This window comes from Eptatretus burgeri, chromosome 4, assembly GCF_056783735.1.
Source record: "Eptatretus burgeri isolate ZD-2024b chromosome 4, Ebu_testis_v1, whole genome shotgun sequence".
In the NCBI taxonomy this organism is placed as follows: Eukaryota; Metazoa; Chordata; class Myxini; order Myxiniformes; family Myxinidae; genus Eptatretus; species Eptatretus burgeri.
The window spans coordinates 64,359,467-64,385,317 of NC_140964.1; the positions used below are offsets into that span (position 1 = coordinate 64,359,467).

Genomic DNA, 25,851 nt, shown 5'->3' on the forward strand with positions numbered 1-25,851 from the left:
TTGAGGATCAAATTATGAAAAACTGAATCGACCTCATGAAATGAACAGATAAAAATAAGCATGAAGGTCCGAAGACCACACAACACAGCTGCACAATTAGCCCAGAATCCAACAGACATCCTCAGTAAGTAGCCAGGCTTGGGTGAGTCATCTGGGAGTTTATACTAGCCTGGAAGAATTTACCACAAGATCAACACCAGCCAACCGTCACAAGGTTATTTGAAAACATTAAAGAAAGGAAAGAATTTTCAATACCTCCAATGGATAATATTCATGTAAACAGGCATCGGCAGGAGCATGTCAAAGTTTTTTTAAACCCTGAGGAGTGTCAAACTGTTGTGGGGCCGGGTATCAGTGGCGAGCACGGCCGCAAGAGGGAGCAGTAGAGTCGGCTCCACCGAACACACCGCAATTTAGGTCGTACCTTTCAGATAAATCCGAAAGGTGACGGGTCCCTTATCGGACCGAAGATCGCCAATAGGTCGACCACGTGGGATAGGATCAATTGCCAATTTCAATATACCTAAATACCCATGTCGTCCAAACTACAGGGGAAATTCACCCTCGGCAAAATCTGCGCGATCCCGGCTGTTACCGAGCCGGATCCGAGTCATACCCCGAGCGGAGAGTACCAGAACCCTGCCGGGCCAATTGCACGATTACGGCAGCAATGAAGCCTCCTAATTCCAGTTCGTAGCACGGCAAACCAATGATAGAAATGACAAAGAATGAGCTGGTACATTCAACAAGTGGGGAATTTATTTACAACAATAACCAGGGGACGAGGGGAGCATGCAAGGGCAGAGTTATCTGACGAAGCAATGCAAATAATGTACAACAAAAAGCACTTAACAATTCTACTTATCAGACGGGGCCCACGGACATACACAAAAGAGATGGGGCCGGTTGCCCTTTATTGTGCCCTACAGCTCGAGAGGGAAGACGAGCTGAGGGAAGAGCCTGTTCTTGCACCTGCCCGCCTCGTGCGGTAACGATGATCTTTTTCGGTGGCGGGACTCAAACCCGCGCCGATATACCAGGCACCGAGGGACCAAGGATTCAGCCACGGACACCAGCCAGCTCGAATAATGACGAGGCAAGGGATCACCGCGACGAGACCAGAGCCAGCGACAAGACAAGACAAGACCAGTGCCAGCAACAAGACGAGACCAGCGCCAGCGACAAGACGAGACCAGCCACGAGATGACCGCGCCGTCCCGTCTATGTCTTTTCCCCCCGGGTTGAGAGGGGGGGGGAACGTGTCTCACGTCACCGCACCCCTCATTCGCCGGGGGAAATCGGTTGTCTCCACGTGATTGGTCGGGGGGCGTCTCAATCCCCCACCCCCCCCGAAGAGACTCTGCTTCTCTTGGAGCTCGCTCTGCGCCCATTGGCTGAAAGGCGGCAAATGCGCTCGCACCCTTCCGATTGGCCGAAGCGTGGAGTCAGAACTTCAGTGACCGAGAGAACTCCGCCCACATGCGTGTTCGACACGCCATTGTGCGGGGAATGGTCCATCGTGTTGTTGTTATTTTTGTGGATATAAATTCTAGAGCTAAGAAAATAACTGCGCAGTGCACGTACACTTAATCACCCATTAAACATAGCACGGGACCCTACCTAGAAACACATACTTACCAATATAACTGATCTATAGGACCTGGCTGTTGTGTGCAGTAAGCTTCCAAATTCGTAACAAAACCACCATTTGGTTTTTGCTTTTTCCACCAATTTCTGATCTGTATCTCACAGCCAGCTGGGACTTTCTGAATAAATTTTACATCAATAATGGGAATACAAAGTATGTGGAGTTGACAATTTTTTTGAGCAATAAATAATTTTTAAGGTCATTATCTAATTATAGACATTTTACCATTTTTCACAAAAGCTTGACCAAGGTCTGCCCGATCGGATCAAAATTGCCCTCACTCGATACTTGAGAGCAAGATGCATTTAGCTTCATTTACATCATATCCCTCTGGGTTAAAGATAAAGGTGAAATGGCAGTTTAAATAAATACATAAATAAATAATAAAATAATAATAAATTAAAAAATCACGGTTTTTTTTGTTCGTTTTCACTTAATTTTGCCGATGCACAATCTAAAAGACCTTTTGGCATTCCAAAGGTGTTCTTGCATCATTATAGTGCACCTGATATTTGATTAGTCTCCTTGACCAGCTTTTTTTTTTTTGGATTGTGACCTAATTAACAAAAAACAACTTTTTGATCATAACTTGAATAATTTTCCTCCGGTTTTCATGATGGTGAGTTTTATGGACAGAGTATAAAAGCTTGTAAAAAAAAAAAAAGACAATTTCAAATTATTTTATTCAAAATATTCAAGAAGACTGGATGATAAGACGTTTCGTAGCAAGAAGCGTTACAAAACACTACATGTACAAATGTGATCCGATTCTCTATATCTTCTGGGACCTTTCATTTTGACGGTACAGCCTCGTGAGCATGCCAAAGTATAAAGACTTCAGCCGAGCATCAGGTGTGCTTTTATCTTCTTTATTAATTGGACATCCTTTGGATGTAAATGAACACTCATTTTACTCTGCACGTGCTACACATAATGTGGTGAATTTCATCTCCCTGCACCTTGTATTTATTTTTTTTGTTTTTTACGCTTTTGTACACTGCCCTTGAAGCACGGTTACAAGTCACCTTCTACATTTCCATTTGAAGACACAATTATTCTTTCATGAAAAATGTTTTTTGAGTTTTTAATCCTGAAAAATAGACCTTGGTGAACACACAGTCATGCTAAAAAGATTGGCCTTTAAAACCCTTCTTAAATCGTCCTTATGAAGGGGGACAGCCAAATACACAAACACTAGAGTCTGGAGATATATGGATATACTGGTCATATAGATATACTGGCATTGGAATTCTGAATATACCGGTATACCGAAAAAAATTATATGAAAAAAAAAAACAATCAAACCGGTATATCACCAATAAATCGAAGAAAGGTGTATAAATCTATCAATACTGTACATGATTTTAAAAAAGCTTTGATGCACTCGGCGTCTCGGCTAAACATGGAACAGGAACAGCGAAACGTATGATGTCGACGTAACAGGAAGCAAGTACAGTATGGTTTAACTTTTAACACTCAGCATTCGAGCTCCGTACAAGAAATTGCGTTTTTCCTTTCCCTCATGGCTGGTTTTAAAGCAACTGCCAATTGGTTATTATTTATACGAATCCGGTATGCTTTAGAAATCCTGTGTCGAGTCAGTAATCTGCGATAGCGATATGGAAGCGAAACCGGTATGGGCACACTGGTACAGTGGTCCGTGATAGTCATACGGGTACGGGATAGCAATGGATTCTGATTTGGGCCGATTACCAATACTGATTTCGCTTGAAAACAAAATCATTTAAAATACAAGTTGAAGTTAGAAGTAAAATAACCACTCATCATGTGGAAAAAAAAGCCCAATGTGGAAATACTTAGAAAAATTACCATGTCAATGATGTGTACATCATCATATATGAATATGTAATGACCCATTGCGTATTTTTGGAACCTGCGTAAAAAAACTTATTTATTGACAAGAGATATTGACATTCCCAAACGATGCACCGCAGCTCAATCTCTCTGACATCCTCCCCAGAATCCAGTCGATACAAGTGTTGAAAAGTGTGGGGGCCAATACACATCCTTGACGAACTCCAGTAAAAACTGGAAATGAGTCAGAGATGGCATCACCACATCTCACAGCACTCTCAGTACCAAGGTATAGTTCAGACATCAGATTGATCAGTTTTGGTGGCACCCCACGAAGACCAAGAATCCTCCAGAGGGCATCCCGATTCACTGAATTAAATGCTTTACAGAGATCAACATAGGCTGCAAGCAGCCCCTTTCAAAACTCATCTACATTCGGTGAGGACCTGAAGAGTAAGGATTTGGTCAATTGTTGAGCTCTTTGGTGTAAAGTCTTACTGCTCTGGAGGCTGGTGCTCAAGCAGATGGTGACGAACCCGACCATGAATTAATTATCCAAGCAAATACCTTGCCCGCATTGAGAGCAGCGTCACCCCTCGTTAGTTGTTGCAGTCCTGGCGATCACCCTTCCCTTTCCAGAGAGGAACTACAAGGCCCCCTTCCAGTCAGTTGGGATGATGCCTGTGTCCCAGGCAGAGCACAGAACTGCATTTAATGACATGACTACAGCATTTCCACCAGCCATGAGAAGTTCAGCATTGATGCCACAGATCCCAGGAGTTTTACCCCGTTTCAACACAGCCTGTGTTTCCACAAACAAAGGTAGACCAAAATTGATTGGAGGGTCAGCAATAAGAATCATATCACCCCTGACATCCAACTCAACAGTTGGTGGGTCAGCCTGGTACAGCCGCTCAAAGTAACCGGCCCAGCGGGCCTTCACTTCGGACTCCTCTGTCAAGAGCCCACCACCCTCTGCTCGAACTGTCATACAACGAGGGACTGGTTTGGAGGAACGCAATGCGCGAATTCCCCTGTAAAGGCCCGGTCACACCTTGACGTTTTAGCCAACGTATGCCGATTTTTGAATTATTTTTCTAAAACGCTGGCACACGTTGAATACATTATGGGTAAGTTTTGATAACATTGAGAGCACGCTGAAAAACACTGCCATACTTCGTTGTACGCTGGCTTTAAACGTTGTACTTTTTGGTTGTCCTCAAATTTTTTCATGCTTGAAATTTCACGACGTATGCCGGCGTATGACTCACACGTTCCGCTACGCTGGCCACAAGTTGTATGCACGGTCTGCGATCGTTGACAGACGTCAACACATGCTACTTGTAAGTTAATCATAAGTTGAGACACGCCGAGGTAATGTTTAGCGTACCCGAAACTTATTTCTAACCTATGATTAACGTGTTGTTGGCACGTTACGCGATCGTTGCCACACATCGACAGACGTTACTTTTAAGTTACTCATAGGCTGAAAGACGTCGGTATAATGGATCGTCCTTGCGTCAGCGTCCACGGCCACGGCCACGGCCAGGACATTTATTTGCAGCATTCTTCAAACTTTTCTTCGGCATGACGAGGATGTTCACACTTCGATGTCTAGCTTGGCTATGATTCCAATTGTCCATCGGCAGCGTCTATTTAAAATAGTCGAGTTTGAGCGTTTTAACACGTTCAGAAGAAACGCTTCAAATTTCAAAACCTCAGCGTCAAAAAACAAAGGCGAGTGACAGCAATTTAAATCCTTCATTGTAAACAATGAAAGTAGCTGAGTGGTACCGTTTAAAAGTCGTTGAGTGTAAAAAAATCCAATTTTTGAGCGCAAGCGTCTACTTTCAATAGTGGGGTTTGAGCGATTTAGCACGTTCAATAGAAACGATTAAAATTTCCGAGCGCCAGCGTCAAAAAACAAAGGCGAGTGACAGCAATTTAAACCGTTCATTGTAAACAATGAAATAGCTGAGTGGTACAGTTTAAAAGTCGTTGAGTGTAAAAAAAATCCAATTGTTGAGGCAAGCGTCTACTTTCAATAGTGGAGATGCAGCCATTTAAATCGTTGAGTGGCAGCCTATGAACCTACCCGTGGACACGCGGACGCAAGGACGATCCATCATAACCCACACCTTCCCCCACACACTCACCTACTACTGCCAACATGAACAAACTAATACTAATACTAATACTAATACTAATAACGATACTGATACTGTTACTGCTGACATGGACATCGACTCAAAAAGGAACTCGAAAACACTGTTGGGTTCCCTTTTATGAGCAGCATTTTTATATACCAATTCCCAAAACTGCTGGGAACACGTCTTTATATGGCAGTTGTAACCTAGAAACACGTTCATTTATTTTTTTTGTCGACCGGAAGACGTCATTGGAATACGTCTACATACGTCGATGTGTGTTGGGACTACGTAAAGAATTGGTTCAAAGCACGTCAAACATAAGTTAGAAATAAGTTTCGCGTAAAAAAGACATTACCGCGACGTGTTTCGACTTATAAGTAGCCTTTGTGGACGTGTGTAAGCGTCCACATATCGTGTGTACAACCTATCCCCATCGCATGCGGAACGTGTGTCATACGCCGAGTACGTCGTAAAATTTTGAACATGTTTAAAATTTCTTGACGTACTCTACTTACTACGACGTATGATAGCGTACTTTAGCATTCTACTCACGTATACCAAACTTACTCATACCGTATTTGACGTGCCCCAACGTTTTAGACCCATTTTTCTTAGGTCGGCATACGCTGGCAAGATCGCCAAGGTGTGACCGCGATGTTGACACTTCCATTTCTACGGCAGTTATGATTCGAATCGTTGTGCGTCAGCCTTTTAATAGGCTACGTCACGACATCGTCGGCGATGCGTGCAATGCGCTATGCCGAAGTTAGACTATCGTTGGGCATCGGTTGTGTAGGCCAACAACAGGTTCAGCATTCGTTGTTATAAGTTATCTATAACACAACAAAACGTTCTGTGTCCATTACTAATATGTTATGCATACGACCAACTCGTTATGAATACGTCCGAATCTTAAAAAAAAAACAACAAAAGTTCAACGTCAGCCAGCGTTTTACATACATTTTAATACGTTGCCATCGCTGGCTAAAACGTCAAGGTGTGACCGGGCCTTAAGCAGGATGGGAATCACTTGACCACAGCTGATGCTCTATCCCGACACAGAGGCCTTCTTGTCACCCTCAGTACACGTACAGTTTTACACCTCAACTTCCTGAACAGCTCAGCTCTGCCATTAAGTCTGACCCTACGACTGGTGAATTGTATCCAATGTCCCTTGAGAGAAAATATCTTTTCTTCGTCCTACGGTGAGTTCCAAGACATCACCGGCAATATCAAGGTCATATGGTGGTCTGAAAAAAGTATGGTCATCATTGGATATCGAAGGGTAAGGGGAGGCTTACCCTTTGTGATTGCAGATACGTAGCTTTCTTCTTTTTCGAAAATTAATCAAATTGATTCGGAATTGAAAAGGCTAATTTTACCACTCGGGCAAGTATCATATCATTCTCATGTCACCATGTCCAATTGTGCATCTCTGTCATCACCTTAATCATACAGTTATTGGTGAGTCTTTCAATTGCCTGGTGATATCACACAATTCACGATCCAGCACCACTCGACGAGTGGTGGTCGGGAAACTACCTCAACATGAATAAATACAGCAAATTCTGAAGAAAAAAAAATTAAAGCACGAGCTGTTAGAATAGGGATACTTGTCAGAATCTTCGGCCAGGCCAACTGCATGCACAGATGGAGTACGAGCATGAGTTATCGCAGTATATTGAACGTAGTTTTGAAATCCACAGGCACGACTACTGTACAAACTTGATAAAACCAGATGGTGTGCAAGAGAGCACCTTGTAATTTAAGAACCTGTAAATGCCTCTTGGATGTTTTTTTTATGCAGTTCTTCATGTCAATAAGATGTAAAGCATTCGTAGTGTCAAAATGAGCGAATGATTACAGAAATGGTCATTTCAATATCGGGTTTCCCTGAGGGCTACGGTAATTATTCTGCCTTGAATTTGTGCATCACCCATGAGTCTCAAGAATCTGGTGCCTTCAGATCTAAGAAACTTTTTACATTGGATTAATATGGTGTTCCAATATGAGCACCAAGATCGTGATGCTTTGATCAATGTTTCAAATCCATCAACATGTCAATGTGTATATTTTCTATTTGTCCCTTTGAAATTCATTAAAAGCACAATGTCTCTCAATGTCTATCATGCATGCACCATTTCTTCCAGAAAATTGTTGAAATTAAAAAATCTTTTGGTTTGCACATATGTATTTCTTGAGTTTGCAGTGGAACAAAACAAAAAAAATTACCCCTGTGTGGGGGTAACGGTCATCTCTATAATGATCATTTTTTTACTATCATAATCGATGAACCGTTGCCAGATATCTCCTAAAATGACAGACTAGATAGGTTTTGAAAATGGCGACTTTCACAACTTTCGTGACCTTGACCCTGACCTCGAATCCGGGGAAAAATATGTCGTTGGGTATCACTCATCGACCTCTACCCACATACCAAATTTCATGAAGATCGGAGGTAAAAAGTTTTCTTTGTACCGGGAGGTGTTTTTGACCATCTTCAAGGTTACGTGGTGGCCAAACGGGAAGGAAATTCAAAAATCTGTCCGGTTAGATACAAGATAATATTTTTTACTATCATAATCAATAAACAGTTGCCGAATATCTTGTAGAATGGCAGACAAGATAGGTTTGAAAATGGCGATTTTTATAACTTACGTGACCTCGTGAACTTGACCCTGACCTTGAACCCAGACAAAAGTTATATTGTTGTGCAACACTCAGACCTCCACCCACAAACCAAGTTTCATCAAGATCGGAAAGAAAAATTGCTGACGGACGGACGGACATTTGGTCTGGCTTTATTAGGTCATCTCGGTAGAGATCACCTAAAAAGCTGAAAAAAATTACTAAATCTTAGCTTATTCCACACAGAAATCCTGAAATGGCCTGGACAATATTATTGGCACCTTTTTGAAGTTGTTAGAAATAATTACATTTCAAGCAGGTAATTCTCCTTTACTTTAGAATTGAACTCATCTGTGGTGAATTGCAAGCACCTGCAACATAAAAATCACTCATTCAGTCAGTTTGAAGGGAGAAAAGGAGTCATTCTGCTGTTTTGTGTCACTGTGTACAGCAATGAGCATGGAGAAAAGAAAGAAAACCAGAGAATTGTCTGAGGTCAGACACAAGATTGTAGCCAAGCATGGACAATCTCAAGGCTACAAGTCCATCTCGGGATTTTGATGTTCCTGTGTGCACCATACGCAATGTTATTAGGAAGTTTAAGGCCCATGGCACTGTAGCCAACCTCCCTGGACATGGCCGCAAGAGAAAACTTGATCTAATATTGCAGTGAAGGATTGTCGATTCAAGCTGACCTTCAGACACAGGTATGACAGTTTTAACTCTCACCATCCGTCGCCAACTCAATGAAAGGGGTTTCTATGATAGGAGACCCAGGAGGACCCCACTGCTGAGTGTGAGACATAAGAAAGCCTGACTGGAGTTTGCCAAAACACACCTGAACAAGCCAAAATCCTTTTGGGAGAATGTCCCGTGGACAGATGAGACCAAATTAGAGCTTTGTGGTAAAGCACATCATCTCTATGTTTACAGAAAACAAAAGGAAGCCTTCAAAGAAAAGAACACTTTCCCAACAGTCAAACATGGAGGAGGTTCAGCGATGTTTTGGGGTTGTTGTGCTGCCTCTGGCGCTGGGTGCCTTGAATGTGCGCATGTCATCACAAAATCAGGATATTACCAAGGCATTTTGGAGCACAATGTTCAACCCAGTGTCAGAAAGCTGGGTCTCCGTCGAAGGTCTTGGCTCTTGCAGCAGGTCAATGATCCCAAACACACTTCAAAAAGCACCCAAGAATTGTTCAAGACAAAACACTGGACTGTTCTGAAGTGGCCAGCAATGAGTCCAGATCTGAATCCCATTGAACACCTGTGGGAGATCTGAAAACAGCAGTTGAGAGAAGGCACCCTTCAAATGTGGGAGAACTGGAGCAATTTGAACAAGAAGAGTGGGGAAAATTACCAGTGGAGAGGTGTAGGCAGCTCATTCATGGTTATAGGAAATGCTTGACTGCAGTTATTTTGTCCAAAGGCGAGTTATTTTACTCTAGCACATATTAATTATTGGGTGTCAATGCTTTTCTCAATGCCATTTCTTTTTATTTTGTGATTTAAAAGGATATATTAAGTTCTGAATCAAAAACAAAGGTTCTGTAATATTAACAGTTAAATATAGAATCGTGCAGACTAATATAAATACTTTTGTGAATTTCAACTTATTTTTGAGAAAATTGTGAGTTATTTGAAAAAAGTGCAAGGGTGCCAATATTTTTGGCCACGACTGTACATGTAGCAAAACTCCTTCCTCAGCCTGACCTTTTATATTAAAAATAATAACAAGAAAAAAAAAGAGTAATCAGAGATTGCAGACCCCTACCAAGACTTCTTTTGAGTGGTGTATTTTTATAGATTTAAGGGTAAATCCAATATGGCTGCCAAACCATATGACCGATGATATCATGTGTGTGAACCTTTTGTTCCTCATGGATAGGCAGTCATACGTGTAAAGTTTTGCCTCGATTTGTTCAGCCACTTCAGAGAAGATTCTTGAAGGTTTTTTTTTTTTTTAAACAATATGGCTGCTGAATCACGTGACCAATGACATCATTCATATTTTTTTTCTGTGGACCATTTTATCCCTAGATTACCCTCAAAAAATTTTCATAATCGTACTGATTGAATGTGGCATTCTACATATACAATTATTATGTCATAACGATGGCACCTATGACGTCATAAAAAACACCCTCATTCCACATAAGAAGTACTTGCTATGTGCCAAGTTTCAATGTTTTTCCTTGGTGCGGTTTCAGAGATAGAGGTGCAAAGTTTTTTCTGTTTTTCCAATATAGCTGCCACACCACGTGACCTATGATATCATAATTATCATGAAAAAACATTCTACATGAGTAGTCACACCAACAGTGAAAATTTCGTCTCAATGCGACAAGCGGTTGCAGAGAAAAGCAAGAAAGCTCTGTGCGGACAAACAAACGGACCCAAATGCAATACCCTCTCTCCTCTGGTGAGGGTAAAAAAAAAAACCTCCTACTTCAGGACTGAGCATTCAAACAATACATTTGAGACGAAGTGAAAAGTCAATGACTCCTGAGGAATGACATTTAAGATCACGTACTTCACCCATCCTTACCTAACTCCCGCCCTGTCCCAGTCCCTGCCCAAAAACACAAGACGCTTGAAAGTTGTTTCCTGAAGCAGGCACTCTCCACACCATTCCAATTGATCTTAATTGACACGTGTTTGCAACGTGAAATGTAGAAATAAAGATGACCGACTTTTCCAGGAGGGCCTTCAGGAGGAAAATCAACAGGACAGTGATGAAAATACGACTGGAAATCACAGCCCAAGTTCCAATGTTTGTTTTTACATGAGTTTATAATTGTACCGAATAGATCTCGTAGATTCCTTTTCGGCCTTCGTCGCACTCACGGCGCACCCAGTGGCGGTTGAGGTAGGCACAAATTCCATTCAGGACCTTGCTGGAGAAGCGGTAGTCCTCCCATTGCTGAGTGTAGAACCGTAACACTCCTTCATCCATAAGGTCCTCTCCATCCTGCCAGGCACGCGAGCAATTCTCGATACACACAAGGCAAACCATCCACTCTTACTTTGCCAGCACTCCATAATTATCTGGGGCAAATAGTCACGTATGGGGGGCTTTTCAGCTTCCAACTAGCTTGTACCTTCAAAAGCTTGAGGAGGTAAGTCTTTAGGAAGTCTTTGAGCTTCTTGTACAGCTCTAGGCCCACAAACTGTGCACCACTGCTCGGCTGGCCTTTTTTTGCCTTGCTGTTGCCCTGGGTAGTGCCCGCACGTGCCTGGCTAGCCTGGTGCACGCTTGTGCAGTAGTTATACACATGACTAGATACAAGAGAGGCCAGAAGAGTGGGACACATGTTATGAAGGAAAAACATACCCTTACCCAAGGGACTGCAGTTTTGTGAGTGACTTGCATTAAATTACGATAGACAACACTTCAGGAGAGATGGGGCGGAGGAGGGAAGAAACAGTGCGCAGCACCTGCACATTTCAAATTGCCTGCATGCAAACTACAAACACTGAATATAAGGTGTGGATCCTTTGATGGCACACGTTTTCAAGTTAAATGGATGCCACATGAGAATCAAGCCACATAAATCTCAGCACCACAAAGTTTCAACCGGCTATCATATACAATCACCCACAATATAAATAAGGATGTAGATGAGTAACCACAAGTGACAAACACCCAACCAGACAGATATTAAAATTTTAATCTGTGACCATAAAAGCAAGACCTCAAAAACTTCAGGCTCTAGCTCCCTGATGTGTGGCTTTGAATCATTTTACTTAACACCTCTCCTTGAGCTTCCAGCAACAGCTGGACTATATTAAGCCCTCTGCCGTCAAAAGGCACTTATTTATATAATTAATTCCCATGGTATGAAAGCTGTGTGATCGCACATATTAAAGCAACGCTTACAAAAAGCACCACAGAGACGTGTATGTGTGTGTGTGTGTGTGTGTGTGTGTGTGTGTGTGTGTGTGTGTGTGTGTGTGTGTGTGTGTGTGTGTGTGTGTGTGTGTGTGTGTGTGTGTGTGTGTGTGTGTGTGTGTATATATATATATATATATATATATATATATATATATATATATATATATATATATATCAGTAGACCTTCCCCGGTTAGTGTATGCCCCGGTTAGAATAGGTGTACCTTATCCCTGTGTGTCGTAAGAGGCGACCAGGGTTGCGTCAGGAAGGGCATCCGGCGTAAAAAACCTATGCCAAATCATTATGCGGACAACAAAACGAATTTCCATACCGGATCGGTTGAGGCCTGGGTTACCAACGACCGCCACCGGTACCGGTGGTCAGCAGGTACCAGTGGAAATTGTGCTACTGCTGGGTGAAGGAGGAGGAGACGGGGAAGGCGAGTCCGGAGGCAGTGGGAGAGGGGGAAGGGTAGAAGTGTGGAGGTGAGAGTTGGAACTCTGAATGTTGGGACGATGACTGGCAAAGGGCGAGAGTTGGCTGATATGATGGAGAGAAGAAAGGTGGACATACTGTGTGTACAAGAGACCAAGTGGATGGGGAGTAAGGCTAGGAGCATTGGAGGTGGTTTCAAACTGTTCTACCATGGTGTGGATGGGAGGAGAAATGGTGTCGGGGTAATCCTGAAGGAAGATTATGTCAAGAGGGTATTGGAGGTGAGGAGAGTGTCTGATCGAGTGATGAGTGTGAAGTTGGAAATTGAAGGGGTGATGATGAATGTCATCAGTGCATATGCCCCACATATGGGGTGTGAGATGGAGTATAAAGAAGATTTCTGGAGTGAGTTAGATGAAGTGGTGGAGAGTGTATCCAAGGATGAAAGAGTGGTGATTGGAGCAGATTTCAATGGACATGTTGGGGAAGGGAATAAAGAGGATGAGGAGGTGATGGGGAGGTACGGTCTCAACAAGAGAAATGTGGAAGGGCAAATGGTGGTAGAGTTTGCAAAAAGAATGGAAATGGCAGTGGTAAATACGTATTTCAAGAAGAAGGAGGAACACAGGGTGACATACAAGAGTGGAGGAAAGTGCACACAGGTGGATTACATCTTAAGTAGGAGATGCAACCTGAAAGAGATTAGTGACTGTAAGGTTGTGGCAGGGGAGAGTGTAGCTCGACAGCATCGATTGGTGGTCTGTAGGATGACTTTAGAGGTGAGGTTGAGGAAGAGAGTGAGGGCTGAACCAAGGACCAGATGGTGGAAGCTGAAGGAGGAAGACTGCAGCGTGAAATTTAGGGAGGAGGTGAGACAGGCGTTGGATGGTGGTAAAGATGGGTGGGATGATTGGGCAATGACAGCAGAAGTTGTGAGGGAGATATCTAGGAAGGTACTTGGTGTGACATCCGGACAGAGGAAGGAAGATAAGGAGACTTGGTGGTGGAATGAGGAAGTACAGGAAAGTATAAGGAAGAAGGGGTTGGCGAAAAAGAAGTGGGATAGTCAGAGAGATGAAGAAAGTAGGCAGGAGTACAAGGAGTGGTGTCGAAAGGCAAAAGAGAGAGGTGGCAAAGGCCAAGGAAAAGGCATATGACGAGCTGTATGAGAAGTTGGATACAAAAGAAGGGGAAAAGGATTTATACCGATTGGCAAGACAGAGGGACCAAGCTGGGAAGGATGTGCTGCAGGTTAGGGTGATAAAGGACGCAAATGGGAATGTGCTGACGAGCGAGGAGAGTGTGTTGAGAAGGTGGATGGAGTACTTTTAGGAGCTAATGAATGAAGAAAATGAGAGAGAGAAGGTTGGAAGAGGTGGAGATAGTGAATCTGGAAGTGGGGTGGATCAGTAAGGATGAAGTGAGGACTGCTATGAAGAAGATGAAAAGTGGAAAGGCGGTTGGCCCAGATGGTATACCAGTGGAGGCATGGAAGTGCTTAGGAGAGATGGCAGTGGGGTTGTTAACCAGATTGTTTAATAAAGTCTTGGAAAGTGAGAGGATGCCGGAGGAGTGGAGATCAAGTGTACTGGTTCCGATTTTCAAGAATAAGGGTGAGGTGCAGAGCTGTGGAAATTACAGAGGGATAAAGTTGTTAAGCCACGCCATGAAGTTGTGGGAAAGAGTCGTGGAAGCTCGGTTGAGAGGAGAGGTGACGATCTGTGAGCAGCAATATGGGTTTATGCCAGGAAAGAGCACCACTGATGCGATGTTTGCTTTGAGAATGTTGATGGAGAATTATAGGGAAGGCCAGAAAGAGTTACATTGTGTGTTTGTGGATTTAGAGAAAGCTTATGATAGGGTGCCAAGAGAGGAGTTTTGGTATTGTATGAGGAAGTCGGGAGTGGTGGAGAAGTATGTGAGGATCGTGCAGGATATGTATGAGGACAGTGTGACAGCGGTGAGGTGTGCGGTAGGAATGACAGACCGGTTTAAGGTAAAAGTGGGATTGCACCAAGGATCGACTCTGAGCCCTTTCCTGTTTCCAATGGTGATGGACAGGTTGACGGACGAGATCAGACTGGAGTCTCCATGGACTATGATGTTCGCGGATGACATCATGATCTGTAGGGAGAGTAGGGAGCAGGCTGAAGCGAGCCTTGAGAGGGGGAGGTACGCACTGGAGAGAAGGGGAATGATAATCAGTAGGAGTAAGACGGAGTACATGTGCGTAAATGAGAGGGAGGGTGGTGGTATGGTGCGGTTGCAAGGAGTTGAGGTGGGGAAGGTAGATTGGTTTAAATACTTGGGATCAACTGTCCAAAGTAACGGAGAGTGTGGGAGAGAAGTGAAAAAGAGAGTGCAGGCAGGATGGAGTGGGTGGAGAAGAGTTGCAGGAGTGATTTGTGACAGAAGGGTAGCTGCAAGAATGAAGGGGAAAGTATATAAGACTGTAGTGAGACCAGCTATGTTGTATGGTTTGGAGGCGGTGGCACTAACAATAAGACAGGAAGCGGAGCTGGAGGTGGCAGAGTTAAAGATGCTGCGATTCTCGTTGGGAGTGACGAGGATGGATAGGATAAGAAATGAGTATATTAGAGGGACAGCGCAGGTAGGACGGTTTGGAGACAAAGTGAGAGAGGCGAGATTGAGATGGTTTGGACATGTGCACAGGAGGGAAACGGAGTATATCGGGAGAAGGATGTTGAAGATGGAGCCGCCAGGCAGGAGGAGAAGAGGAAGGCCAAAGAAGAGGTTCATGTATGCGGTGAGGGCGGACATGTGGGTGGTTGGAGTGTCAATGGAAGATGTGGAGGATAGAGCGAAATGGAGACGGTTGATCCGCTGTGGCGACCCCTAACGGGAGCAAGCCGAAAGAGGAAGAAGAAGATATCAGTAGACCTTCGTTACCAATCGACCACCCCCAGACTCCCATGAACCACAAACAAAATGTTGCCTGGTGAAGCTTGTGGTTCATACCTGAACTGAAGACAGGTCAGGTCAGGTATGGGAGCATGTGCCAGAACAGCACGTCGCTGCGTCCACTTTCCGCCGGTACTCCAGGGGCCTCCGTCTGGCCATCCCCCAGACAGATGCCAGGCCCATCCCCATCTCCTTGAAATGATGGTCAACCTGTTGCAACCATGAGGCACGTGGTCGACCCACTGGCCTCCTCCACTCATGAGACTCCCTCGCTGAGAGAATCTGGTGAGCAGGATCAGTCAGGAAAACGAGCCACATGTCCATACAGCCGCAACTGACGCTCACGGACTATGCAGGTAACAAATCTCATCCGAGTCTCTCTCAGCAACCGCTCGTTGGACACAAAATCCGACCAGCGATAGCCAAGGATTCTCCAAAGAGACCTGGTACCAAAGGAATTAAGTCTCCGTCTCAGATCCTTGGTCAGAGTCCAAGTCTCGCACCCATAGAGCAAGACTGGAAGTATCAAGGACCTGAAGACTCGGACTTTCGTCCTCCCGCACAGGTACCGGCAGCGCCACACCCCATGATCCAGTGAATCCATGACTCCCCAGGCCCGACCCAGATGTCTATTGACCTCTGACTCGCAGCCAGCAGAGACATGAATATCACTGCCAAGGTAAGTGAGTCTCTCCACGACCTCAACATCCTCACCACAAACAGACACAGACAGGACAGCAGCATCCAAGATGTCACCGAAAGCCTGGATCTTAGTTTTGACCCAAGAAACCCGTAATCCCAACGGCTCCGACTCCTCATTCAGCACCTCGAGGGCCCCAAAGAGGATGTCTAAAGTCTCCGCAAAGATGACTGCATCATCTGCAAAGTCAAGGTCCGAGATCTTGACATTCCCAAATGACGCACCGCAACTTGATCTCTCCGACATCCTCCCTAGAATCCAGTCCATACAAGTGCTGAAAAGTGTGGGGGCAAGTACACATCCCTGACGAACTCCAGTAACAACTGGAAATAAGTCAGAGATGGTACCACCACACTTCACAGCACTCTCAGTACCAGAGTAGAGTTCAGACATCAGATCGATCAGTTTTGGTGGCACCCCACGAAGACCAAGAATCCTCCAGAGGACATCCCGATTCACTGAATCGAACGCTTTACAGAGATCAACATAGGCTGCAAGCAGCCCCTGCCGAAACTCTCGTCTGCGTTCGGTGAGGACACGAAGTGCAAGGATACGGTCAATCGTTGACCTCTTTGGTGTAAAGCCTGACTGCTCTGGACGCTGGTGCTCAAGCAGATGGTGGCGAACCCTATCGAGAATTATCCGAGCAAAGACCTTGCCCGGCACTGAGAGCAGCGTCACCCCTCGGTAGTTGTTGCAGTCTTGGCGATCACCCTTCCCTTTCCAGAGAGGGACTACAAGGCCCCTCTTCCAGTCAGTTGGGATGATTCCTGTGTTCCAGGCAGAGCACAAAACTGCATGCAACGACACGAGTGCAGCATTTCCACCAGCCTTGAGAAGTTCGGCATGGATGCCACAGATCCCTGGAGCTTTGCCCCGTTTCAACTGGTTCACCGCAGCCCGTGTTTCCACAAGCGTAGGTGGACCACAGTTGATTCGAGGGTCAGCAACAGGAATTGTAACACCCTTGACGTCCAACTCGACAGTTGGGGGATCAGCCTGGTACAACCGCTCAAAGTAACCGGCCCAGCGGGCCTTCACTTCAGACTCCTCTGTCAAGAGCCTACCACTCTCTGCTCGAACTGTAGTGCTCCGAGGGATGGGCTTGGATGAACGTAATGCGCGAATTCCCCTGTAAGCGGGACGAGAATCACCTGTCCACAGGTGATGCTCTACCCCCTCACAGATTCCTCGCACATAGGCCTCCTTTTCCACCCTCAGTGCACGTACAGTTTTACGCCTCAGCTCCCTGAACAGCTCAGCTCTGCCATTCAGCCTGGCCCTGCGACTCTGGTCAATGGTATCCAGTGTCCCTTGAGAGACAAAATTCTTCTTTGCCCTGCGGTGAGCTCCAAGGCATCCACCAGCAACATCAAGGACGGTGGTCTTGAAGGCGCTCCACAACTCTTCAGGACCCACCAAAGCACCCAGACCCCCCAAGTGTCCACTCAGCCTGTTCGCAAACTCCTCAGCTACTCTCTCATCCCTGAGCTTGGCAACATCCAGCCTCGGCTGGGATGGTACCATTCTCCAGGATTTAAGGTGCAGCTTTAGAGTTGCTACAACAAGCCTGTGGTCAGTATTGAGGAACTGAGCACTCCGGTAGACCCTGCAGTTCTGGATCATCCTCCAACGACCGTCAATGAGGACATGGTCAATCTCCTTTGCCACACCGCCAGCGTTGGAATACCAAGTCCAGCGATGAGCTTGTGGGCGCTGAAACCATGAACCAGCCACCCTAAGTCCATGACTTCTTGCAAAGTCAAGGAACTTAGTGCTATTCTGGTTCATAGTTCCTGACCCATGGGGACCAACACACACCTCATAACCATCCCTATCAGGTCCAGTCGATGCATTGAAATCCCCCAAGACTAGAAGTGTATCTCGTCTGGGGCACTGATCAACCACAGACTCGAGTGTGGCGTAGAATGCATCCTTCACGGTGAGATCACTCGCCTCAGTCGGAGCATAAACAGAGACCAGGGAAATGACACCTAAGGAGTGACGAATCCTTAATCTCATAATACGCTTGTTGACCGGTGTTACCTCAATTATCATTGGGGTCTGACTGAAGACAACGTAAAGAAAACTGGAAAGCATCTGAAAATGTAGACCGTCCCAGTTTGCATTCGGACAGAAATGGTGCCTTTGACCTTTTCACCAAAAATTCTTAATTTGCCTTCCCCATATTTTCATAATAAAGCTTTGTTGAAAATTTGACAACGTAAGCTCAAATTATAATTAAAATTCAGGTCAATTGGATGAAAATTGTCATTTTTTTGTCATGCTAAACTTTGACCTTTTGACTAAATTATTAAGTTGTCTTCTCCATATTCTAATGATAAAGCTTTGTTGAAAATTTGATGACAAAAGCTCAAATGGTAAAAAAAAAATTATGGGATGGACAGATGTAGACGCACGAAGGTGACTCAAACGTCGTGAAACAGTGGTTGTATAAAATAGAGGGAGTTCATGATTGGTTTTCCACTCCATTAAGAAATCAAACAGTAAAATTTATCCCAAAGAAATATAATCAAGACTAGCCAAAACCCCGTCACAGACGGATTCCGTTCCATGAGCCAAATATGACAACCAGTGGCGGCTCTTGTAAGAGCCGGATCCCAGTCGATGTACTCCATGGCCTTATCTAATGAGACCTACAAAACGTCCTTGTACACTACTCCTTGTGAAGAAGTCCCCTGATTTGTGTGCCACTATGTGCGATGCACTCTTACAGGTACGAAGTTTCTTTCACTCCAGGTCACAGTACCGAGAAAAACGTGACGTGACCGCTAGGAGGAGCACAAAATTGGTCCTTCAGTATTAATATATAGATATTGACAAATATTTCAATACCGGTGATATCCCTTATGATAAAACACGGCTCTTGATAGAGGACAATACGAGCTGCATAACCAACATTTTGTCGACCTGTAACCGACAGCATGTGTAACATGTGAAGCTCCGTGGATCGTTTCCCCAAAAGCTGATTCGTCGTTTTTTTCTCAATTTAAATTGGATCTAAGGCTCGTAGTGGAGCTAAAGCGTGCATACACGCACACACAATGAGCTTCGGGGAAGTACCAGGGACATCACAACAATGGCTCCACTTTTCTCACCATATTCAGCGGGGCATTTCCGAAGGAAGAATTTCCTCTTCCCCATGGATGCCAACCTCTGAGGATTGTGCTGATGAATATTCATGATTTATCAGAAATTAGCATAAAAGCAAGCAATAAACTTCACCCAAAAGGTGTCTTATTTGATGACCTGTACAATTGTTGAAGAATCAGGTGTTAGTTGGGATGATTATGGAGGAGATGATATCACAATTAAAAAAATTTCTTAAAGATGTCTATCATTAATTTCACCAAGAATGCACTTTATAAAGCCCAGCACAAAAAACTGATTGTCCAAGAGAACTCTTGAGTGGAGAGAAAAACCAGGTGTGTAAAAGGAAGCAAAAGGTTGCAGTTAATGATGGGAGAAAGGAACCAACAAACAAGGTGGTTTATGAAAGATTATGTGATAAATAGGAACGATAACCAGGAGAGCCACAATCACTGATGAAATAAATCAGGGAAGTGTCGGAAAGAAGTTTGAATGCACTCGCAGAACCGACAAGTGGTGTTGGTAACGAGGGTATGACTGAGTGTTTGCAGCCCTGGATGTGTCACACGTATTGCGTTAAAACTGAAATATACAACAGAGAAAATACAATACAATAATACAATGTGGAAATGCTGGCAGCATGCTCGATTATGGCCTTTAACCTGTACATGTCTGTGAATGTTAAAGGTACCTATAAAGAGTAGGCTGCTGTGTGCTCGCATTCTGGCCAAACTCGAAATGACCCATTCGTTTTAGGTCCCCACGGCAGTGCAGTGTTGCATAAATGGCACAATCCATGGTCCGAGTACTCAGCTCGGCCGGAGAACGTAACAATCAGTTAAATAAGTAAATAAATATGAAAAGGGTGACACCGGTAGACGAAATTAATAAATCACAGTCAGATGTGCCTGTGTGTAATAACTGTCCATTTCTTCCAGCACATGCAAAAGGATACGTGTACAGTTCCATGTAGCGCCACTTGGCCATACTTTGACGAGTATACACTTGTTGAATGCCGGACTGCAAGTCATCCCAGATTTGGTCCAGGCCGATCTGACGCAGACCGTGCGGGTTGGCCGAACGAGTCGCCGACATTCCTGCAGCCGCCACCGCCAAAGCTCCTTGCGGCTCGCGGGTGTCCACCACCGCCACACCGCAGAACTCTGCAAGACGTGTTCCAAGGGTAGGGGCAGAGCCCCAAAAGCTGCAGCACACGGACGCCAGCAGAGGTGCGATAGTCGTCGACGGCCGAGTTAGGAAGACATGGCGGGCCGATCAAGGTCCACAAGGTCGGTGTGATCACAACACGTTCCCGGAAAGACCTTCACCAGGGACCATTAAACAACCTGTTGGAACAACGGCAGAATAAAATAAAAATCCAAATTGTTCCACGATCATAACAAGCCCAATCTCTTCCCTGCCTCCTTTCCTCAACCACAGAGAGCGAGTGCTAATTGGTGTTGGTTGTACCCACTCACTTCGCAAATGCAGACCCCCTTCAAAGGCGTCAGGCTGGGGTATGACAACCACGTCAAGGATTAATCGATCGTGTCATTTAATAAAATAACAATCCCACTACCCGTCTCTCACTGCGTGAGGACCTACCAGCCTGGGTAGTCGAAGACCCAAGCGGTTTCACGTTTAACCGGCTTAATATCACGCTCGTTGGTGCTGTAAGCATTGTTCGTCGTGACAAGGGAACACGAATCTTCACAGTCGTGTGCGGGTGGACAAGATAAACGAGTTTTATCAACTGAAAGCCGATAAGACGACGTGGGACAGAAGTTTGGGCACAATTCCCTCTCGCTCCGATGAGGGGCTCATGCTCGAAACTTCCGCCGGACGTCAATCGCTTCCAGGGCGGTTAACACGGGGTCATTATCAGCTTCCAGTTAACAAGAAAACACGACTTCGTGAACAAAGCAAACATTTTGAGATGTTCCGAAGCAACGCGAGGACCTAAAAAGAAATAATCAAATAGCATCTCAGGAGCGATTTACACTGAACACACCGACTGGACCGCCTGTTCGTGAAGACCTTATCCCCCCTCCCCCCCATTCCGTTAAACGAAACATCGGGCCCTGCCTCGGATGGCTCAGGGTAGCTGCGTGACTATGCCGACAAGGCCGCACACGGCGGAATCGCAGCGGACACGTGACGTGAACACCAATCTCACAGGGACACGAGCGAAGTCCTCAGAGATTCCTCACGGAACAATGGTGAATCGGCCTGAGGCCGCAGTACGCGCCGCTTTGTTCGCAGAGGCAGAAATCGATGTCAACACAACGTGTAATTATCTTTCAGTTTGAACAAAGATGGCTGTTAGGGTCCAAGATCCTTTCCTCATTCACCGGGTCCCGCTTCTGAGATGATCAGATGTACAATGGTGCCGCATGAAGGAACCCGACACAGAGACGAAGCCCAGGTGAAAACCTGACTGCGCAATCGCAAACAGGAGCCCTCTACCCAGCATGCATCGCGGGATAAGTTTTAATAAGAACGTACAAAGACCAAAAAACAACAACAACAACAACTAAGTTCAGCAGCTTCTTCATGATAACAAGCCGATGTACATCGTGCTCAACCGTTCCTTGTCGAACCTTCGAGCCGTCTAGTCTGGCTTCGATTGTCCACGCGATGACGATAAACTGTTCGATTGGTGTTGTCGCAGGCATGGCGCGTGACTTCACAAAGGGTCCCGGGGTCCCGACAATGGACCTTAAGCCGGGTATTCCGTTTCCTTATACTCTTTGGCGAAGACAAGGCGAGTTTATCGCAACAACTTACAAATTCCTGCCATTTTCGGTCCCTCGTCGGGCCTGGCCATCTCGTTCGTGAAAGACTTGAAAACATATCGTTTACCGGCCGACACCACAAGAGGTGCAAATAATTGGGACTGCGAACGAAGTAGTGCTCGTAAATAGAGTTTTGTTTGTGTTCAACTCAGCATCAATCCTTATACAATATATAGGAGAGATGATCATATTGGGGCGGTGTATTGGCAACAGCGTTGAAAAGAGCCGATTAACAGCCTTACAGAATTAAACCTTTATATGGAAACAATTGTCACAGTTATATCAGTCATCTTACGAAGCTTATCATTGATACAAGTATAATATCTGTTGATTGCAAGGGGTACAGTCACTGTACCAATTTATGCGGTGTATTGCAAGCAGCGTCGGTTTACTACCAACAGTTAATTTTATTTATTCGTGTATAAATAAACCACATGACGACAAGCAACATCAATTAATCTGTTATAGGTGAAAGAAGAAGGCACCAACCACTGGTCACGTGATCGCATTTCTGAATGACGTAGTTTATGGAGGAAGTGGACGTCTCGACTTTCCCGTGAACCACTTGAGGCTTATTAATTTATATATATTTGGTTTGTTTTCCAGTTGAAAGATCAAACGTAAATCCTCACATTTTGGGAATCTTTTTTTTTTTTTTTTTTGAAAATATTTATATATATATAAATAATACAAACGTGAATATATAAAGATTTATATTTATGTCAAAATTGAAAACGATCGGTTCACTCACGGTATGTATATTTATTTATTCCTTGTATGTTCTGGAACATCACTGAATTCTTTCTTGCGTTTGGCTTCTTTAAACTTTGCCACTCTTCGGTTTCCTTTTTCTGTTCTGCGAGTCCAATGTTTCCATTTATTAAAACTGGTAAATGGAAACGTTTTTAAATTACAAAACATGTAAAAGTTCCAATAAGCTGTGAAATGTCGACCTTGGTTCCATTTAATCTCTCGTCTTCACACCGAGGTTGAAGGATCGAGGATGGGTCAAAAAGCAGATACAAATGTTAACCCCCACACAAGTGTCACCCACTAACCCCCCACACAAGTGTGTTACCCACTAAACCCCCACACAAGTGTGTTACCCACTAAACCCCCACACAAGTGTGTTACCCACTAAACCCCCACACAAGTGTGTTACCCACTAAACCCCCACACAAGTGTGTCACCCACTAACCCCCCACACAAGTGTGTCACCCACTAACCCCCCACACAAGTGTGTTACCCACTAACCCCCCACACAAGTGTGTCACCCACTAACCCCCACACAAGTGTGTCACCCACTAAACCCCCACACAAGTGTGTCACCCACTAAACCCCCACACAAGTGTGTCACCCACTAAACCCCCACACAAGTGTGTCACCCACTAACCCCCACACAAGTGTGTCACCCACTAACCCCCACACAAGTGTGTCACCCACTAACCCCCACACAAGTGTGTTACCCACTAACCCCCACACAAGTGTGTCACCCACTAACCCCCACACAAGTGTGTCACCCACTAAACCCCCACACAAGTGTGTCACCCACTAAACCCCCACACAAGTGTGTCACCCACTAAACCCCCACACAAGTGTGTCACCCACTAACCCCCACACAAGTGTGTCACCCACTAACCCCCACACAAGTGTGTCACCCACTAAACCCCCACACAAGTGTGTCACCCACTAAACCCCCACACAAGTGTGTCACCCACTAAACCCCCACACAAGTGTCACCCACTAAACCCCCACACAAGTGTGTTACCCACTAACCCCCACACAAGTGTGTCACCCACTAAACCCCCAAACAAGTGTGTCACCCACTAAACCCCCACACAACTGTGTCACCCACTAACCCCCCACACAAGTGTGTTACCCACTAACCCCCCACACAAGTGTGTCACCCACTAACCCCCACACAAGTGTGTCACCCACTAAACCCCCACACAAGTGTGTCACCCACCAAACCCCCGCACAAGTGTGTCACCCACTAAACCCCCACACAAGTGTGTTACCCACTAACCCCCCACGCAAGTGTGTCACCCACTAAACCCCCACACAAGTGTGTTACCCACTAAACCCCCACACAAGTGTCACCCACTAAACCCCCACACAAGTGTGTCACCCACTAACCCCCACACAAGTGTGTCACCCACTAACCCCCACACAAGTGTGTCACCCACTAACCCCCCACACAAGTGTCACCCACTAACCCCCCACACAAGTGTGTCACCCACTAACCCCCCACACAAGTGTGTCACCCACTAACCCCCACACAAGTGTGTCACCCACTAACCCCCACACAAGTGTCACCCACTAACCCCCACACAAGTGTGTCACCCACTAACCCCCCACACAAGTGTGTTACCCACTAAACCCCACACAAGTGTGTTACCCACTAACCCCCCACACAAGTGTGTCACCCACTAAACCCCACACAAGTGTGTTACCCACTAACCCCCCACACAAGTGTGTCACCCACTACCCCAGCACAAAAGTGTGTCACCTATTAAACCCCCACACAAGTGTCACCCACGAACCCCCACACAAGTGTGTCACCCACTAAACCCCCACACAAGTGTGTCACCTATTAAACCCCCACACAAGTGTGTCACCTATTAAACCCCCACACAAGTGTCACCCACTAAACCCCCACACAAGTGTGTCACCCACTAAACCCCCAAACAAGTGTGTCACCCACTAAACCCCCACACAAGTGTGTCACCCACTAAACCCCCACACAAGTGTGTCACCCACTAAACCCCCACACAAGTGTGTCACCCACTAAACCCCCACACAAGTGTGTTACCCACTAAACCCCCACACAAGTGTGTTACCCACTAAACCCCCACACAAGTGTGTCACCCACTAAACCCCCACACAAGTGTTACCCACTAAACCCCCACACAAGTGTGTTACCCACTAACCCCCACACAAGTGTGTCACCCACTAAACCCCCACACAAGTGTGTTACCCACTAAACCCCCACACAAGTGTGTTACCCACTAAACCCCCACACAAGTGTGTCACCCACTAAACCCCCACACAAGTGTGTCACCCACTAACCCCCACACAAGTGTGTCACCCACTAACCCCCCACACAAGTGTGTCACCCACTAACCCCCCACACAAGTGTGTCACCCACTAACCCCCACACAAGTGTGTCACCCACTAACCCCCACACAAGTGTGTCACCCACTAACCCCCACACAAGTGTGTCACCCACTAACCCCCACACAAGTGTGTCACCCACTAACCCCCACACAAGTGTGTCACCCACTAACCCCCCACACAAGTGTGTTACCCACTAAACCCCACACAAGTGTGTTACCCACTAACCCCCCACACAAGTGTGTCACCCACTAAACCCCACACAAGTGTGTTACCCACTAACCCCCACACAAGTGTGTCACCCACTAACCCCCCACAAAAGTGTGTCACCTATTAAACCCCCACACAAGTGTCACCCATGAACCCCCACACAAGTGTGTCACCCACTAAACCCCCACACAAGTGTGTCACCTATTAAACCCCCACACAAGTGTGTCACCTATTAAACCCCCACACAAGTGTGTCACCCACTAAACCCCCACACAAGTGTGTCACCCACTAAACCCCCACACAAGTGTGTCACCCACTAAACCCCCACACAAGTGTGTCACCCACTAAACCCCCGCACAAGTGTGTCACCCACTAAGCCCCCACACAAGTGTGTCACCCACTAAACCCCCACACAAGTGTGTCACCCA

At 45.6% G+C, this 25,851-nt stretch overlaps 2 protein-coding genes across 6 annotated transcripts in view; one reads left to right on the forward strand and one right to left on the reverse strand.

The window, feature by feature from the left end:
- CUL1 (cullin 1) overlaps positions 1–21,774 on the reverse strand; it is a 76,114-nt gene extending 54,340 nt beyond the window's left edge. For 2 of the 4 annotated variants that reach the window (XR_015057474.1, XR_015057473.1), the window contains exons 1-4: positions 21,390–21,774; positions 20,260–20,650; positions 11,343–11,520; positions 11,045–11,212 (exon numbers count right to left, since the gene is read on the reverse strand). Coding sequence is in view for 2 of the 4 variants with exons in the window: in XM_085878449.1 (XP_085734575.1) it covers positions 11,045–11,212; positions 11,343–11,520; positions 20,260–20,399 (486 nt within the window). In the remaining 2 variants the exon portion in view is untranslated. The remainder of the gene's footprint in view (positions 1–11,044; positions 11,213–11,342; positions 11,521–20,259; positions 20,651–21,389) is intronic. The other 2 variants (XM_085878449.1, XM_085878448.1) reach the window with 2 other exon arrangements.
- An 828-nt stretch (positions 21,775–22,602) lies between these two features.
- The window catches only part of LOC147028228 (transmembrane protein 106B-like), a 68,635-nt gene continuing 65,386 nt past the window's right edge, over positions 22,603–25,851 (forward strand). The window contains exon 1 of one of the 2 annotated variants that reach the window (XM_085878452.1): positions 22,603–22,719. The gene's annotated coding sequence lies outside the window, so the exon portion shown is untranslated. Of the gene's footprint in view, positions 22,852–25,851 lie in introns of both variants that reach the window. The other variant, XM_085878451.1, reaches the window with a different exon arrangement.